General features: G+C 41.0%; 3 protein-coding genes across 5 annotated transcripts in view; all 3 read left to right on the top strand.

Moving 5' to 3' along the window:
- The first annotated feature begins 4 nt into the window (after positions 1-4).
- On the top strand, positions 5-3006 carry LOC139819175 (uncharacterized). Its single transcript, XM_071788373.1, has 7 exons — positions 5-368; positions 580-1211; positions 1471-1870; positions 1952-2056; positions 2133-2201; positions 2286-2435; positions 2556-3006. Exons 1-7 carry the CDS (start codon positions 156-158, stop codon positions 2880-2882), a joined length of 1896 nt encoding a protein of 631 aa, XP_071644474.1. The 5' UTR covers positions 5-155; the 3' UTR covers positions 2883-3006.
- Positions 3007-4619: 1613 nt separating this feature from the next.
- LOC139819174 (uncharacterized) lies at positions 4620-7938 on the top strand (the record flags this gene model as incomplete). Its single annotated transcript, XM_071788372.1, has 5 exons — positions 4620-5102; positions 5160-5888; positions 6135-6365; positions 6436-6606; positions 6679-7938. Coding segments are annotated over 5 exons (1938 nt in total), but the record flags the coding sequence as incomplete, so codon positions are not given.
- Positions 7939-10103: 2165 nt separating this feature from the next.
- Positions 10104-17246, top strand: part of LOC139818597 (ras-specific guanine nucleotide-releasing factor 2) — a 60358-nt gene continuing 53215 nt past the window's right edge. For 2 of the 3 annotated variants that reach the window (XM_071787366.1, XM_071787365.1), the window contains exons 1-3: positions 10104-10837; positions 13425-13640; positions 15582-15712. In XM_071787366.1, the coding sequence (XP_071643467.1) occupies positions 13613-13640; positions 15582-15712 (159 nt within the window). In that variant the 5' untranslated portion in view covers positions 10104-10837; positions 13425-13612. The remainder of the gene's footprint in view (positions 10838-13424; positions 13641-15581; positions 15713-17246) is intronic. The other variant, XM_071787367.1, reaches the window with a different exon arrangement.

Below are 17246 nucleotides of genomic sequence, written 5' to 3'. Positions count from 1 at the left end.
GTAGAGCGCCAAACCACAAAATCTGCAACTTGGCGTGGGACATGGTGTTCGCAAAAATTGGACGCTTTACAGTCGTTTATTAAAGTTGAGGGAACGGCCGGTAAAATTTTGTAAATATTGGATCGTGAGAGTGTTTCTCAAAGCGTCAGGGAGAGATGTCTTACGCCGAGCATGGACCCCGCATTTTTTTGACGGGTAGACCAAGCAGCGGTGTACCTTTGACTTACGGGGATTACATCCTGCCGCAGAAGAGATCGGAGGGTCGCTTGAAGCTGTACAACTCGTGTACGGATATTCGTGCTTGGAGCCCGAATGTCTTGGAGAGCACGCGCTACTTCCGCGAGCTTAACGAGCATGACAGACCCACGGTTCGTTTCCCACGCGAATATATTTTTTCCCTCAAGGGATGTGTGTGCCTTAAGCCTCCGAGTCGCTGCTTATTCCGAAAAAGGATTTATATTTCATTTGTATACGTAGCTGTGTAAACGAATTCAGAAATTTTTCAACGAGCGATTTTGAAATCTGGACCGTTATTGGCGGTGGGAAAATGTCGGTTATCTCGATTCTCTTTGTGTGCAGCCTGGGAAACTGATACCATTCAACGTGGTAATGGAAAACATGATAGCACTTACGACTCAGGCTCAGCGTGAGCTTCGCGTCGCGCGGCGAGAACTGCGGGGATACAGATCCTTGAATCTCACCCCGGAGCAACGGGATCACCTGGAGAAAGATTTCGTGAGCTTCCGCGAGCGCGTTAAACCGACTTCAGTCGCAATGATAATAGTCTTATCCTCCATTTTGCAGGACAGAGCTACTGGCGGGACCGATAAGGCGGAAGAAATGAGAATTGAATATATGATGAGACCGCTCGCTCAGGAGGGACTTAGATTATTCAACGCAAACAGGATTGCATCCTCGCGGCATTTGGACGCTTATATGTCGATATACTTTCGTCCTGACAGATTTCGATACGTCGGAGACGGCCGTCCGCTACTAACTAATACGCACGTCTCGAGACATCATCTGAACACACATCCATTATCGGAAAATAATACTTATCTGGTGTCGCGCGTAACGTCCTGCGATATACTGACCGAGGTGAAAGCCACGCGAGGTAAAAGCTGCAAGATACAAAATTATTCTTTAAGAGCGTATCCGACCAGACAGCCAAGTCTGTCGAAAGCAGATCCTGCGAAGTACAAATTTTGTCAGCAGAAAGACTACAGATTTGATTGAATGCCGACAGAAGTATAGATAACAGAGTCTGCTAACATAATTAGATAGCAAATTGTCAGCAGAAATCGAACAGATCCTGCAGTAACCATCCTGCGCGATTTCTGCTGCCAATCTGCCATCTAATTATGTTAACAGACTCTGCTGGCAGAACATAAGCAGTTGAAATCTGTTATCAATCTGTCGACATACTGCTGTCATTTTACTTATTGAGCGTTTATTTTAAATATTTATCAGAAATCAGAAGGCGCGAGGTCAGTTTTGTTTATCAATAGAATTCTCTTTGAGCAATCTCAAAAGCACGCTAAAACAATCCGTTGCAAACAGAGCGATAAATTTTGCAGAGCGCAGCGAGCAAGCGAGCGTCTGCATCGAGTATGTTGACGCGTCTTCCCAAGCGGCGCAAGACGTTCGCGAGATCGGTGTGCAAACGGAGGAATGTAAGGACGACGACGCTTACGACAGGCAGTCCAACGTCGATTCGCCCTCCAGTCAGTATTACGAGACTACCGAAAGCGTGTCTACGTCCGAAAGCGAGTTAGGGATAAACTCGGATCCCGAGGTCTGCGAGAGAAGTCATAAGGGAGTGATCATCCAAAAGGATTCGGAGATTATCGTTCTGAAGAACGAGCTTGGTGTACGAAACTGGCCCGATTTGATTGAAAACGAGTCTCTATACAACTATGCACGGTGAACTTTATCCACGTTCGCTTTTCAGATGAAAGAAGACGAGCTGGAAGAGCTGCGGGAACTCAACAGGCATTTGAAAACATTGTTAAAAGAGAAGGACGAGGATTCAAACATTCTGAGGCGTAACGTTAATGTAAAAATCGGTACTTAGGTACTCTCGACTGCTTCAATTAAAAATTTGTGTAATTATTTGACTCTCGCGTCCTTAGACCCTGCAAGAAAAGTTGAAAATAGTGAGCGTCAGACGCGACTGCGAGACGGAAGATCTAAGTGCAAAAGTAACAGTATCGAAAGATTTTATACGAATTGCATATCTCTTTCTCAACTGGGGTCTTTATCCGTCCTTATTGTCCCTCCCGTAGGTTTCTTCTTTCGAGTGTTTGGTGGATCAGTTGAAAGCGGAGCTAGCTAGAAAATGTCAAGTTTGTTATTTCCAATCGCAGGAAATCCAGAAACTTAGGACGGAAGCTAAGGAGGCAGAATTACTTTCCATGGAAAATGAGTCGCTCACGGTTCGTATGAGCGAGATTTAGCAAATGCCGCGCCAAAATGTATATAATCGCTTCGCGAAACTCGCGAAAGCTTGAGTTCGGGTTTAATGAATTAACATGTATAAATATGTGATAAATTAGCGGAAGGTGAGGGAGATGGAGCATTTATCGAGGGAGGCGGAGAGCTGCGGTATCGCTTTGGAGCAGATGAAAAATGTCTGGCGAGAACGTGATACGCTTCAAAAGCAATATCACGAGCAAAGTTGCGCGCTGGCGGACAGGGAAGATGAAATAAAACGACTATTGACGTTGATAAAGCAAATGTCTGTTACGTCTGACACTCGTGAGGTGTGCGTCATTTGGCTACATGCGTCACATCGCAATCCATTAATTTTAACGTCGATTCAATTAATAATAGGAAATAAATTATTCGGGAATTGGTCGGTGCGCGACGTTACATTGTTCTAATTTATAATTAAGGGTAGAACGGCGTGAACATAATTAAAGGGATTTTACGCAATTGCAGATTTACCGATTATTGCGAAGATATGCCGTCACAGAGAATTACAGCTTTGAATAATAAGAAAGAAAATTTTAGGGACGTAGAGATAACTTTTTAATCTAATACTTTCTTCATTTCTGTAAAGTAACAGTAAACAAAGAAATTAGATGGTCGTAAAAGTGATTAACGTTAATGAATTCGGTTACCGCCTGCCTACATGTCGTAATCCTAAATCTTAAATTATCCTTGCAGAAAAATGCATAAGTATAATAGACACATAGTAATAGCGCGTTTAAACCTTGTCTCACTATTATGTATGTCTTTTTTTCCTCGGAAAATCTTTTTTGTTTACATTTTATATCTCTTTCTGTTATTTGCTTATGTAGATTTCTCCCACTAATAATTTTCACGATCAGGTAGAGATGAATGATGTAGTGGCCGACTTGAGAAATGAGATTCAGGCAAAAAACGACAAGATCTCGCAGTGCGAAATGCAGCTAGTTTGCATGGAGCGGGAGGTCGGTAATCTGACTAACATGCTGAAAAGCAGTCTGAATAATTTCGACGAGACTAAGATAGCGTACGAGGGCGTTTGCGATTACACCAAGTGCGAGCACGACACTTGCTTAGACGTGCAGAGCGCGTTGTCCGCTTTAAAAGCGTTCATCGCCGAGTTGGAGGAGTGTAAACTAGAACGGCGTAATCGTTTGCGGGAGATAGATAACTTAAAGGCTTATGTGGCATGTTACAGCCAAGAGACCGTCAGCGAAATTACAAACACAGATTTTGATACCGGACACGGATCGATTCAGCCGGCTGCAGGTATATTTTGAAAACCCGGAAACCTTTTTCGCTGTCTTGCCTCAATTGTTGTTCCAACAATTCGACGTCGTATTCACGTCAAATCAATCCGCGTTATTACAGTTCGGATCAGTGATTCGTAAGAAATGGAGAATTACCTTTTATTTGTTATTTCTTCGTGATGTAGGTTGCTCCGTTGCAATACAACAATGCACGTCCCGAATTGATAAGATATCACGGGGAACTACCTGAAGATTAGCGCTTCAATCTCTTCTATTAAAAGTTTTATTAAATCTCAGATATTACCGATTTTTTTCAGTGTTTTATACCGCGCATGTTTAAACATTGCCTCAATTATGTATGATTTGTTAGAAAACTTTCTTTTTTAATTTTATATCTCTTTCTGGTTTATATTTATTTATGTAGAATTCTCCCGCTAATAATTTTATATCAAATTTTGTATTCCGCGTTAAATAAGTATAAATGATTTAAATAATGACGCTACAGCGCGCGTGGGAAATAATTTAAATCAATAGATAATCTGATACAGATTTAATTGTGTCAAATTTAATAATATTACAGAAGATGTTTCCACGCACACATCGAGTAATGGCGACTGTCATTCATCTAAAGAATTAGTCAGCGTTCAGATTCAATCAGACGATGTTGACACTACCACAACGTGTTCTGAAGAATCGGAAAAGATAGAATTGAACGAAGTAATCTCGTATAAAGATATCGATCGTGCCCTCGCAACGCACATCAAACGTTCCATTGACAAAATACATGAAATATCCGCGGTGCTTCAAGGTATTACGTCTATCTCAAGTATCCCGTGTAATTCCTTTAAAGCGACCGCGTGACGAGTATTACATAATTATTACATAATGAAAATGCATTAAGGTGCCGGCGATCATCACGTGCAAATTATCAAAGAGTTCACGAGGCAGCAGCAGGAGCTGCAGAAGAAGGACCTCGAGATTACGGAATTGAAGCAAAAAGTGGCGGAGCACATGTTGCGAAGGGGCGAGGGCGACTGCGCGATTCAGGAACAGTTGAGGAAAAAGATGTTGGAGAAGGAGAAGGTGTTGGAAGCTATAATAAGTAAAAGGGACTCGAAAATCAAGAGGCTGCACGAACACCTCGCCGCACTGGAGAGCGATATTTTTTCTTACCGCGCGGAGTGCGACGCGTTGAAAGTCGAGAACGCCGAGCTCATCGATGCGAGGAGCTTACTTTCGAAGGAGAATGACGCGCGAAGTGAAGAACTGAGAACACAGAGGCGGCAGATGCGCGAGTTAACTCAGCAGATAGACGACTTGAAGCGGACCGTCGACGTCTTAAAGGAAGAAGCGAATAATGCCGAGAACATGAAAAAGAAGTTAGTGTAATTTCGTTATTATTTTAATCTCCATTAATATTCAATCCATCATTCTTAAAAGTCGACTCGTCGATTCAACAGATTGATCGATCTGCAGATGAAGAACAACGATCTTACGAATAAGCTTATACAGGCAAACGAGACTGTCACCAGGAACGCCGAGATCATAGCCGAGCTGGAATGTAAGGACGAGAAGAACCGGATCGCTCTGACTCACGAAAGTATTAAATACGACGCGATGATAACGCAGAAGCACGGCGATGTCGTGAAGCTGCGAGACGAGAATCAATCGCTGCGCGATCAGTTAAGGGAGGCTGAGGTTGAACTCGCTCGCAGTAACGACACGATATTATCATTGAGGAGGGAAAGCGACAGTGCGGCCGCGATAAATGTCCTACGGGCAAGTCTGTCGGACTTGGACGTGGATAAGGAGAGGCTGTTGGCGCAAGTGGACTATCTGAAGAGCGAAATATCGAGTTACCGGAGTTCCACCGCGAGCGTCGAAAGCAGACTGCGAGCGTTGTCGCACGGAAATGAGACATTGGTGGCGGATATAGAGATTGTAAAAAGCACTAACGATCAATTGTTACATCCTTCCGAGGACACGAGGTCGTCTCTGAAGGATGCGCTGTACACGCTTCCCAAAAGAATTTACGAGACAATTCTGCGTCTTCGAACGGAAATTATGGAATATGATAAAGAGACAATGAACACATGTTATCCAAGTAAAGAAGCTCCCGAAGTGGAAGATGAGAGAGAAAAGCGACAGAAAAAATTATATGCTAATAAGGTACACGTAAACGAGCTTATTAAAAACAATATAAGAGGACAGGCCTGAGTATATACGTAGTATAAATTTCAAAAAGCTTATATTAAATTAAGATATATAGTAGAAATTTCAAAAAGCTTATTAAATTTCATTGCTCATTAAATTATAGAGCTTATTAAATTTTTTTCATCAAAATGTTTCGTTAAAATGACTATTAACGTCTCGGTATCAAATACAACTGCACTAATGCTTGCAATTTTCCTTCAGTCTTGTCAGCAAGATGAGGATATATTAGATCCTGCCGCTCAAGAAGTAGATTATAATTTTGAGAACGCCGCGCGCAAGTTAAAATTCCTCGAAGGCCAATATGAAGAAAAACTGCGAGAAATTAAGAACCTGATGGACGACGTAAAACTAAGAGATAGCGAAATAAAGAGCCTTCAGGAATGCATTACCTATTTGTTGCAGGAAAAAGACGATCTGCAAACTAAAGTTAAAGTACGCACGCAAGTTTTCTTTCTCGTTCACAGCGTCATGTTTTAAAAATACTTTTTCTTCCACCTGACAGTGCCAAACGGAGGAGTATCAGAACAAATTGACGTTACTGAAGAAAAAGTACGACAGCAGCTTGAACGCTTTTCGTAAAAGGCATAATGAAAACGTCGAAAGATTGCAAGCGAGATTCGAGGACATTATGAAAATCGAGAAGAGCTCGTTCGACGCGGACAGTTGGCTGCAGGTAATCGCGAAGGAATCGATTAATAAATAACTTTTTTTTTGCGTCGGTTCGTTACGCGGTTATTCTTTCTAGTCGCTGAACTTGAAGGAGCTGTCGGAGCTGCATAATCGAATCAATATTTTGAGCTCCCACACGGCCGAGAATACCGCCGATTCGAATACCGCACATATCGAAACCAGGAAGGATCACTACAGCTGTCGGGATAATACCCAGGAGCATAGGTTTTACAACAAATTCACTTTGCGTAAGCAGTACACGAGGGAGAATAGATCGTCTTTAAGCGGGAAAACGAGTGAAGAGAAGTTTCACTCCAAAATTCTCGATGCTGAAAATAATGAGAAGATGATAACGGAATTATACTCGCGCGATTTAAAGCTTAAACGGGAACACAGGTAATTTGTACTTTACGTACGTTTACTAATAGTTAATTTTGAGACGAGCGCTTTGATCATATCTTCTCGCAATAACGACGATCATTCAGTTCCCTCGAGGATGAGAAGAAGCGTTCTGGAAATGCGGGATCGGCTGAATCTAGAACAGACAGAACTGTAAGTACGCAATAATTTAATCACGCTTATGTTGCTACTGCTACGCTAAAATACGTAGACACGCGATAATACGTTGCAGCTTGACTGGCAGAGAGAGAAATTCATCTATCGGTGTAGCATACATCACAAATTGAGCAACGCTCGCTGATATTCGTATTAATATAGCGGTATTTTGTAACGGAGAGATTTTCAGCGCGAAAAAAAAGAGAGACGGAAAAGCGGAAGAGGCAAGATATTGTTACCTTTACGTATTGCCGTATTTAACAATCACGCGCGCATTAAGAGATTAACAATATATATTTTATACAAATATTAGAATATTATTTGTTACTAGCTCTATTTTCTTGGTATGCATACAACTTTTTTGACGTTCTTTTCACTTATACGCTGTTATTCTTTGTTTAATCGAAGTTGTACCCGTGTTATTTTATTTGTAAAAAAAATATGTATTTAAAATGAACTTTGCAATAAATGCACAAATTACGTGAAAAGTGACTTTTCTGCGGAAATTTTTATAAATTGCCAATAACATATGAAGTAGAAACGCTGCTTACAAGAGACGTGTATACTTAAAGAAATCTCTCTGTACCTTATGAAAAGTTACATCCCGGGGGGAACGTAAAGCGAAAGAACTCCGCTACGTGCCTTTAAGCTTCCGTAATGGGAATCTGTGCGTACGACAGCATGTGTATATGTGTAATACGCCGCAATATCCTAGTTACCTTCAAACATATACAGAAACTGACAGAAAACTGTTCCTTTGAACCTGAGAGAAACTTGGAGAGTCGAGGAAAGAATATCTCTCTATATACGAACGTAATACAACGCGCGCGTGGTGAAACGTATGCGGACAACGGAGTTTCGCAGAAGGGCCAGAGGGCTGTAAATTGCGTCTGTTTCAGCGTGGGGTTTACCGCATCACTCCTGATGCACGAAGCGCGCCCGGTGCACCCTGCGCCGCCAGTTGCGCTTTACGATATTCCGATTGGCGCCCCGACAATAGTAAATCCGATTATAACCAAAGGAACGTATCTATAATTCCATTTCGCGGGAAACAATACGCGACTGAGTTTGCTCATTATTGTCATTGCGCCACTGTGTCCTCGTGCACCCGCGATTATTTCCTTTTCCGCGTAACGCCTACGTTTGGCGCAGCACCGAATTACGTTTGCCGCACGGATTGGCGCCTTTCTCTTATACCGACTATAAGCAAAGATAGATTATGTATGCAGAACGATTTTAATAACTGAACTGGGTTATAACTCCTTTTTTAAATCAAAATAGAACAAAAAACAGAGGAAAATTACTGTTTAAAATCTATCATTTTTTTGTGATTATGTATTTTTAAGTTAAATAATACACCAATACATTTGCAAGATACAATTACATTTTTCTTAAAAATGGAAATACATATATATTTTTTTAGCATGAATCGATTTTTCTCATTATTCTGTATATAAAAATATGTAAGATAATCGCGGGAGGATTTTCTCATGGGGGTTTTAAAGGATAATGTGTATATTCGGAGAAATTTATTTCAGGAAATAACTTGAAAGAACGAATTATTCTTTTAACAATTTGTATTAAAATAACTAGTGATCAACTTGACAATGTTATGAAAAACATTTAGAAAATGTTTAAAATGTCATGGTACATAATAAAGTAATTTTATGATATAAAATGTATAATAACTGGTAAAACATTGACCTTCTGTATTGACCAAATTTACGTTATTTTTTTAATATGACATCAAATTAACATTATTTTAATTTTTCTGTTCTTCTTAAGTATACAGTATAGTTCTCGAAACAAGATTTGCAGCTTTGAAGCTCGATTTCTAAGAACGCGATTTCAAAGTGAGGTAAATCTTTTTTTAATAGAGTCTAGAGACTGTAACTATTAATTACACGCAATTAAGAATTAAAGCATTCTCAGAAATCCAGGTTGAAAGATGCAAAACTTGCTTCGAGGACAAAATTCTACTTAATATTTAATTTTAAATAATCTTAAAATATTTTTAATTGATACTTCTCTCGGGAGACAGAAAGCTATGCACACTCTACTTTTTAATAGCTTCAGTTAAAATTCTTCTAATAAGAAAACTCCCTTCTTCGAAGAGATACTTTTTTTTCAAAAGAAACATTATAAGTGCTTATTCAGCGACATAAATATATAATACATGCATAAAATATGTAAAGATTACGCCGTGGACTTCGGCGAATTAGGTTGAGTCACTAACGTAACTCTTGTCACTGAGCGACACATTATTAATTTCCAGGAGTGAGGCACGCACCCTCGTAAGTTCCTTTTGTAATATCTTTGGTTGTACACGCGTTCGCAACACCCGCGCTTCATTAATTTCAATACTAAAGTGTCCTCTCGTATTTAACGGACGAATCGTGAACAAATTGTAAAGACAAAAGTCTTTGTTAATAAAAGCAAGACCGTAATATTTTATTTTACCCAAGAATGTCTCTTTGAAAGCGGGAAAGAGTGTGCATGCATAAATTAAAGGAATTATAGGGCATAACAGAATAGAGCTCTAATGGATGGTAGAATATATACACGCACGCTAACGTAACATGCATTACATTTTGTATTACATTTTGCTTACGTGGTGCATTTTTTACACCCTATTTTATTCATTTATGGCACTTCAAGGTGTTTCGACTATGTACTTGTTGCGCTTATCCATCAAGGCTCTTCTTCGGGACTAAAATAAGCACTTTTTGCTGTTAACGCTAATATATAACCCAACTTGGTCCGACCTGAATTGCATAGCTAACGGGGGGTGTTTTCGATGTTGGATCCAAGGTGGCCTCTTGGCAAGAGCTAGGCGGCAGGCAGTCAGGCGAGCAGGCATAGATAGTTCCCTCTCTCTCTCTCTCTCTCTCTCTCTCTCCCTCCCTCTTTCGCCCCCTTCTATCTCTCTATCTCTCTCTTGCTCGCAAAAGGGCGAGAAGGTGAGGTGCCTACGGGCAAAAGGGTGAGTTTACGAGGCATACGAGCTTGCGCACTGGCGGGCCCATCCGGCGCAGCCTCCGGGATCCTTTCACGGGGCGGTGGACGCGCGCGTGTCCGCGATATATAGGCGGGGGACGGAGCTTGTCGGTCGGTCGGTCGCCCTCGCGCGTCAGGCACGTCGCAACCCCCAACACCGTAGCACGTCGCAGGTCGCCGGGCTTCCCGACCATGAGAAGAGGAGCGTCAGGTGCCGTCGCCGCCGGCCGTCATCACGGGACGTCGTCTCCGCCAGCGTCTATATCGCACGTGTCTACATCGCCGCCTTGGTCGTACCGGAAATAAAAAATCGGCGTCCGGGAACCCCCGTCGTCAACCCGTTGTTGTCAAGGACCGGAGCGAGAAAAACCGGGTGGCTGCACGCACCGACGGATCTCTTCCGGTGTGATCTCGCGGCCGCAAAAAAACAAAGAAAAAAAAGAGAGAAGGGAAGAGAGCGAGGGGGACAGAGGAACCGTATCTCGGCAATTCTTCAGAGAGACGTACGAAGGAAAGGAGGAAAGGGAACGGGAGTGGTGATTACACGGCATGCGGTCTTGAGAGCACGCACGAACAGGTGGCGAGGCGGGATCCTCTCTCGGTGGAGGACTCGGTGCGGCTGGCGAAAAAGAGGGCGAACCGGGGAGAGTGGCGGTACGGCGCGTGCGACGAAATACGTGCAGGTACTGTGAAAGAGGACACGCACTTTGAATTTTTCTTTTATCTTCTGATCCTTCTTTTCTTCCCTTCCTCATTTCGTGTTCTTCTCCGCCAAGGGGGAGGATTTTGAAAGAACGCTTCCGCATAAGCTCTTCCGCCTTTCAAAAATTCACCTTTCGCAGATTCACCCAAATCTGCCTATTGTGTCAATTTTTTTTTGTTTTATTTAATACTTCTAAGTAGTCTTTTCGAGTTTCGTGCGCGTCCTCGGTCTTTTATAGCCTCTCTTGGTAGAAGTGACGATCTTTATTTAGATATCGATGGAAAGAGCTGCTATCACAGCTCATTAACATAAATGCAAACAGTGGAGGAGGGGGGAAAGCGGATTTAAATTATACGGGGATCCGAATTATATCCTTCCTCTCTTCTCTCACTGGCTCCGAGATTAAGGATAACGATTCGAGAAAACGAATGTAAACATACGATAATTTAAAATTTCTATTACGAATATTAGAAATTAATAAATGGAGCAATTGATTATGAGATTGGAAAATGCGCAGGGGTATTTTTAAAATGGGTATATATCTGGCGAGTGTTATAAAAAAAAATGGATCCGTATGGCTGAGTGTATTTATCGGAAAACTCCTAGAGCTACGCGGCTTACGAGCTTTAAATAAAAAGCTATCGTATAACTCAGCATATTTTCACTTGTAAACAGACTACATGCGAATCTCCTCCTACTTTCATCATTTTGTCGGCGTAAATGCGGCAGTATTTATAAACCGTAAGATAAACCGTACAATATCGATTAATTTCCATCGATTATGGAGTTGTTGCGCACAAAATTATTATATAGGGATAATACAGTCATTATATACATATATACAGACTATGAAATTACAGTTACAAGCTATTTCCTTGTGAATTATTAAAGATGGCATAATCAACTTTAATATTTTAAGGTTTGCCGGGGCCATTCATGTATATGGACTACCATTATTAACTTTTTGTTTTTGAAGTACAAATATTTTATATATATATATAGATCAATTCTTTTTATACAATTCTACAACAAATAATAAAGATTTCTTTTATATTATATTCTAATATAAAATATAAAATATTGAATAAAAGATTCACTTTGACCTTTGATCGATTTATGATTCTATTCTTTGCACATAAATATAATGCATCCGCAATGTGCAATTGTTTTTTTTTCCTTCGAATGCCGTTACGTCTGTTTTTGCGTCGATCGATTCTTCTCCTCATTCTACATACAAAGTAAGGTCATTAGAAAATGAATGCTTTTTACGGAATATATCACATTTTATATCAAAATATATCAGAATAAAATGTAAAATATCTCTTACGGAGAGAAAATATGCATTTTTGATGAACCCTAGTTTAATAGTGTTACATAAAAAGCCGAGAGAAGCCAATTTGTGTAAGAAAAGATAATTTTATTTTTAAAAAGACGAAGGATTTGCTTCCTTGCCGTTCTCTGACAGCGGTAGCTCATATATCACATGAAAGGCGAATCCAGAAATACTAGAAAAGATTTTGTTGCCATCTTCAGTTTTCCGAGAATACAGTTTGTAATACTCTTACTTTCGTATCCTATATAAAACTTTTCATTAGAACGCATATAACATCTCTTGCCTAAGAATAAAATAATATTTTTCTTCTATTCAATATAACCGGATTGTAGAACATTAATGCGCTTCGGCAGCTCGATATCTCGGAAAAAGGATTAATGTGATTCATGTATAAAAAAGCGTCAAAGTTGCACTCGCAATCAGCGGGAATCGGAAGTAATCGTAACGGCTATCATTGGAATCGCATTAACGTTAAAGCTATTAAGTACTCGAGAATATCGAATTTAATCGTAAACAGCAGCAAGATCTTATTTCCTCGGGTCCTTACGTATGCCGTCGTTTCAATTTCCTGCTTGTAGTGGCGGTTCACGCGCGCTCGCTCGTTTTTACGAGGATAAGAATGACGCGGAACAAATGATCCCGACGTATTATATAATAAACGAGTTAAGAGATCGGAAGCGATTTGTAATGTGATATTAGGATTTTTAATTAACGCCACCGCGGCGTGTACGGAAAATTAAGTTTTACTTTATACAGTTCCGATTCAGTCGCCATAAAATTATTGTGCTTCAGCGCATAGTTATATCGCGCGGGATGCCAGTGCGCGAGTTAGTTATTCCGATGTTTATTCAGGGATACACGTATAATTTCGGTTATACGTCGAATCGGCTCGATAACAATATTTATCCGTTACGAATTAATGATCCATCATCCATCTGATTCATACAAATTAACGTTATTGGCGCGGGCGGGTCCCTGTGATGAAACTCGATAATACTTCGTTACACGGGGAACACATCAGTGTTAAATTGGACGTCAATATATGTTTCCGTAACGATAAACATATTAATAGATATTAATGGTATCTGTCAACAATATTTACCCTCTAGTAAATCGGACACGGTGGTAACACCGCCGCGCGGATTGTGAACTAACAATTTTATTGATATACGGATCCGCGCTCTCGTGTTGCGCGCGATTTATCGAGCGGATTCTTCTCTCCGCGTTTGTGCAGATGCAGCGGCACGGCTTCTGATGAATCTACGACGTCACCGAAAGCGAGATCGAGATACGTTTCTCGACGCTTTAACATCGAGGCATTATTTTCTTATTTCGAACACAAACAAGGTAATTTGGACAATCAATCACCGCTGTGAAGATTAAATGTGAGGAAACAACCCTCCCTGGTAACGACTTGCAATCATGCTCAGCCCCAAGATGCAAAAAACTGGTGAGTTCATCTCGTTTCTTATTTTTTTATTGTGTCTAAGATTAAAACAATTGTTTAATATAACCGAATTTGAGATTAACAAGGTCGTATGATAAATACAAGCTTATTGCATAACGTTTAATATATTCGAATATGCATTGCTGTTTAATGAAATTGAAATGTGACAAATGAATGCATTTCGTAAATTCGCATTCTAGGAATTTATTTAGCTGTTTCCAGGAGAGATGCGACAGGCATTAATCATCATTTATTTAATTGACAACTGCGAAGTGCATTTAATCACGACGTACTATCTAGTATGTAACTATGTATAAAATTGCTAGCATAGACTTTCCAATGGTACTTTTGTTTTGGCAAACAAATAGTGTATTTTATATATATTGCTGATTTATATATTAAATATAACAGCGCAAACATCAAAGGTTTTCGTGCTCCCCGTTCTCGGTACTACAATGTTTGCGTTGGAAAGTTTGCCTTCTCTCTCTCTCTCTCTCTCTCTCTCTCTCTCTCTCTCTCTCTCATCTGCGATAGTGCCTGCTTTATAAATCCATTGTTTGCCGGGAAATTTTCCTCGCCATATCGAGATTAAATTTTCCATCTCCGCGCGAGGATATAAATACAAATAATAATGGAACACCGCGAATCTCTCGATTCGCGCTCTCACCTTCCCCCTCTGTTTTTCCACACGGCGCACGTATGTATAGTACAGTACATACATGCGAGCCCGTGCATGCCTGCGTGCACGGGCAGGTACGGATTACGCGAGTTTCCTCGTTCTCGCCGGAGGGTGAAACTTCGGGCTCGATTTCCTCGAACGGAAGAACAAAGTTTCTCAAACGTCGCGTATCTTTGCGCTAAAGTTAAACACACGATCGTGACAGTTACGCGACGAACGATCGCTATACAACCTATATAACTGTCGCGCGCTCGACGATTCGCGTCTCGCGTCACGCTCGCGAAGCTGCAGTTAAATCAAAGTCACATTCACACGCGGAAACTGAACTCTGGAAATCGTGTCGCCGTGTCGGAGATTGAAATCTATTCGGAAGTAGCGCTGGTAAGCACGCGCGACGAACGTGGACGACCCATTCCCGACGACCGTCCAAGTGTCCGATTAAACTTCCAATTCGGTCGCGATCGATCGCAATTTTGTTTTATCCGCGAATTGTTTGCCTTCGCGCGGAATTTCATTAGTTCGTTGCTCAAATGACGCGTTTTTAATCACGGAGACCGACTTTGCAACAAGTATCGCGTCGGGTATTGATTCGTCGTACGAACGGTGAGACTATCGTTGTTTATCATCGCAGCTTGCTCTCGGTAGATTATTAATATTTACGATTGATGCGATGCGGCAAACAAGATTCGCCGGCACTTTGAGCCCCGTATTATTGGAACGGTCGCATGGCGAGATAATTCGATGCGCGATTGTGATGCAGCGCGCATTGTTGTGCCATGCGAAATGTATATATCCGGTATGTGACTTTGCAATTCGGATGTAATTTGGCGTTTGCACACGCCACGCTGATTTACAGGTATACACACAGGTGGAGATCACTCTATTCGCGTTATTATAATTAATTCTCAGAAAAGTCGCGGTGCAAAGCATAAAAACTCAGAGATGAGCGAATTCAAAACGCGAACTCATTACAAAGAACGAAATTAATCGAGATAATGTAGACGATTTAATTATGCGCCGCAATATTTTTAATAGAACGCCTGACATTTTCATGAAAATTTGCTGATTGTTTTTTTTTCTTTTGCGAATGAATTGTTCTCTGTACATCACACAATTTTTATTTTGCAAATATGTTCGGGGAAAATTCGCGCGATGACATTTCGAGCGGCATTGCGTACTTCACACACGTTAAAATCTGAATAGCTATATACGCACCGCTTTTATCGCTTCATTCACAAAAGCTGCGTGCCCATGATGTGTTACAGTGAGGGTAAACGACTCCCAGCTGGTCATGCTCTCAGAGAAAGCACATTACGATCATTCGCTGGCAGGGTATTTGTACAAGCGGACAGCTGACTCCACCAAGTGGCAACAACGATGGTTCGTTCTCTATCAGGTCAGTGAATTGTTTGATGAACTGTTGACCGTATCGTCGTGTATTAGATCGAGCACATTACCGAGGCGGAGCGATTCAATTTGCGTGATCCAATTTGAGAATCTCACGCTCAAATCAGAATCTGAATTTATAAATAAATTTGCCTGAGGTAATATTTTTCGTAATAAATTTAATAATTAAATTTATTAAAAATGAGATGCTTATACACACAAGTATCAAAGATTAGATCAATTTAGAAAAGACCAAAACCCCCATGGTCGAAACGTGACGATTGATCCGATCAAAACCAATGGTCGAATTGTCACGACATTGCCAAATGTTGTTGATTAAAAATAGAGTTTTTCTTGTAATGTCTCCCTTCATTAATCTGAAATACGTAGTTCCTTTTCTTTCATACAGTCTAGAAAATCGAACTTTGCGATTAGCATTATACCTCATGCGACACACCAGTTCGTAACTTTTCGAGATTAATCGGCAAAGCTCCCCGCAAGAAGTTTACTCGCGGCGGGAAAGTTATCGCGAAGTTATCATCAAGTCAGCGTAGTCAGCGTTATTTTAAATAAAACGACGTCATACCTTAGAGCGGAATTTTCAACTATTAATAATAATCGTTGAATTAAAATAATGACAATACCTAAGTTTCCGCGGGAACTTGTATACTGCGCACAAAAGCGTCTTCCTCGATTCGCGGAAACTTCATCGCTCGCGGGGATGCCGTCTATACTCGTGGCCTAACAAACTTCGAAAATGAGGCCTCATTAACTGCTACGGCGCCGCGGCGTTTCGGGCCAGCCAACTAACTGATACAATTAAGGAAGGAAACTTTCGATACAGTTCGTGACAGATATCTCACTTATAGGAGCATATCTATGCCAAGAATTCGGTCTTCGCTTCTTTCCCTTCTCTCTCTCCCCGTTCTAATATCGCACGATCCCTTAAGCCCAGCGGTAAATCTTCTCGTTATATGCTTTCACGATCATCAAGCCGCTCAATTACGGCACCGACACGAAACTTCTAATTATTCTATTAAGAGCCGTGTTATCGCATCGCAAATGAGTTTCAGCTTTCTTCTTCTTTTTTTTCTTCTTCAAAGAAAAGTTTGTCATCGAACCGTTTAACTAATTTTAGTTTTAAAGAAAAACAATCTACGAAGTGCCACGGGATTTGCCACGCGCACTTTTACCTACCCGATCTTGAAACGGCTATGTACCGGGAAGCAATAAGTAGGAGCGGATAAATACCGGGAAGTATTGCCCTTTTTCTTTTCGTTTTGATAGGATCAGATAAATACGGGGGAAGCGCAGACCCCGTCGCTTTTCGTTTAAATAAGATCTCGGATAAAGTAATAAATAAAGTGGAATATCGCATTCTTTCGCGAAAGTTTGTCAAGTAAACGAAGATATCGTCGCGCGGCGGAGTCTTGTTTCACCTGTCGGCGTCGCGAATCGAAACTTTCGCGGCGATAATCAAGTGTATATTGACGAGAGACGTTTCGAGTCACCGGATAATGGAGGTAACTCGAGTTTGCGCTCTT

The sequence above is a fragment of the Temnothorax longispinosus genome, chromosome 9 (genome assembly GCF_030848805.1).
Source record: "Temnothorax longispinosus isolate EJ_2023e chromosome 9, Tlon_JGU_v1, whole genome shotgun sequence".
Classification (NCBI taxonomy): Eukaryota; Metazoa; Arthropoda; class Insecta; order Hymenoptera; family Formicidae; genus Temnothorax; species Temnothorax longispinosus.
The sequence above is the reverse complement of the archived record's forward strand: the minus strand, read 5'-3'. Positions and strand labels throughout refer to the sequence as shown.

What these genes read in the sequence shown, in the direction of transcription:
- LOC139819175 (XM_071788373.1), top strand. Translation starts at nt 156, where the DNA reads ATGTCTTACGCCGAGCATGGACCCCGCATTTTTTTGACGGGTAGACCA. An exon ending in GCGAAGTACAAATTTTGTCA is followed by an intron (nt 1,212 to 1,470) that starts GCAGAAAGACTA and finishes AATATTTATCAG; the next exon opens with AAATCAGAAGGCGCGAGGTC. An exon ending in TGGAAAATGAGTCGCTCACG is followed by an intron (nt 2,436 to 2,555) that starts GTTCGTATGAGC and finishes GTGATAAATTAG; the next exon opens with CGGAAGGTGAGGGAGATGGA.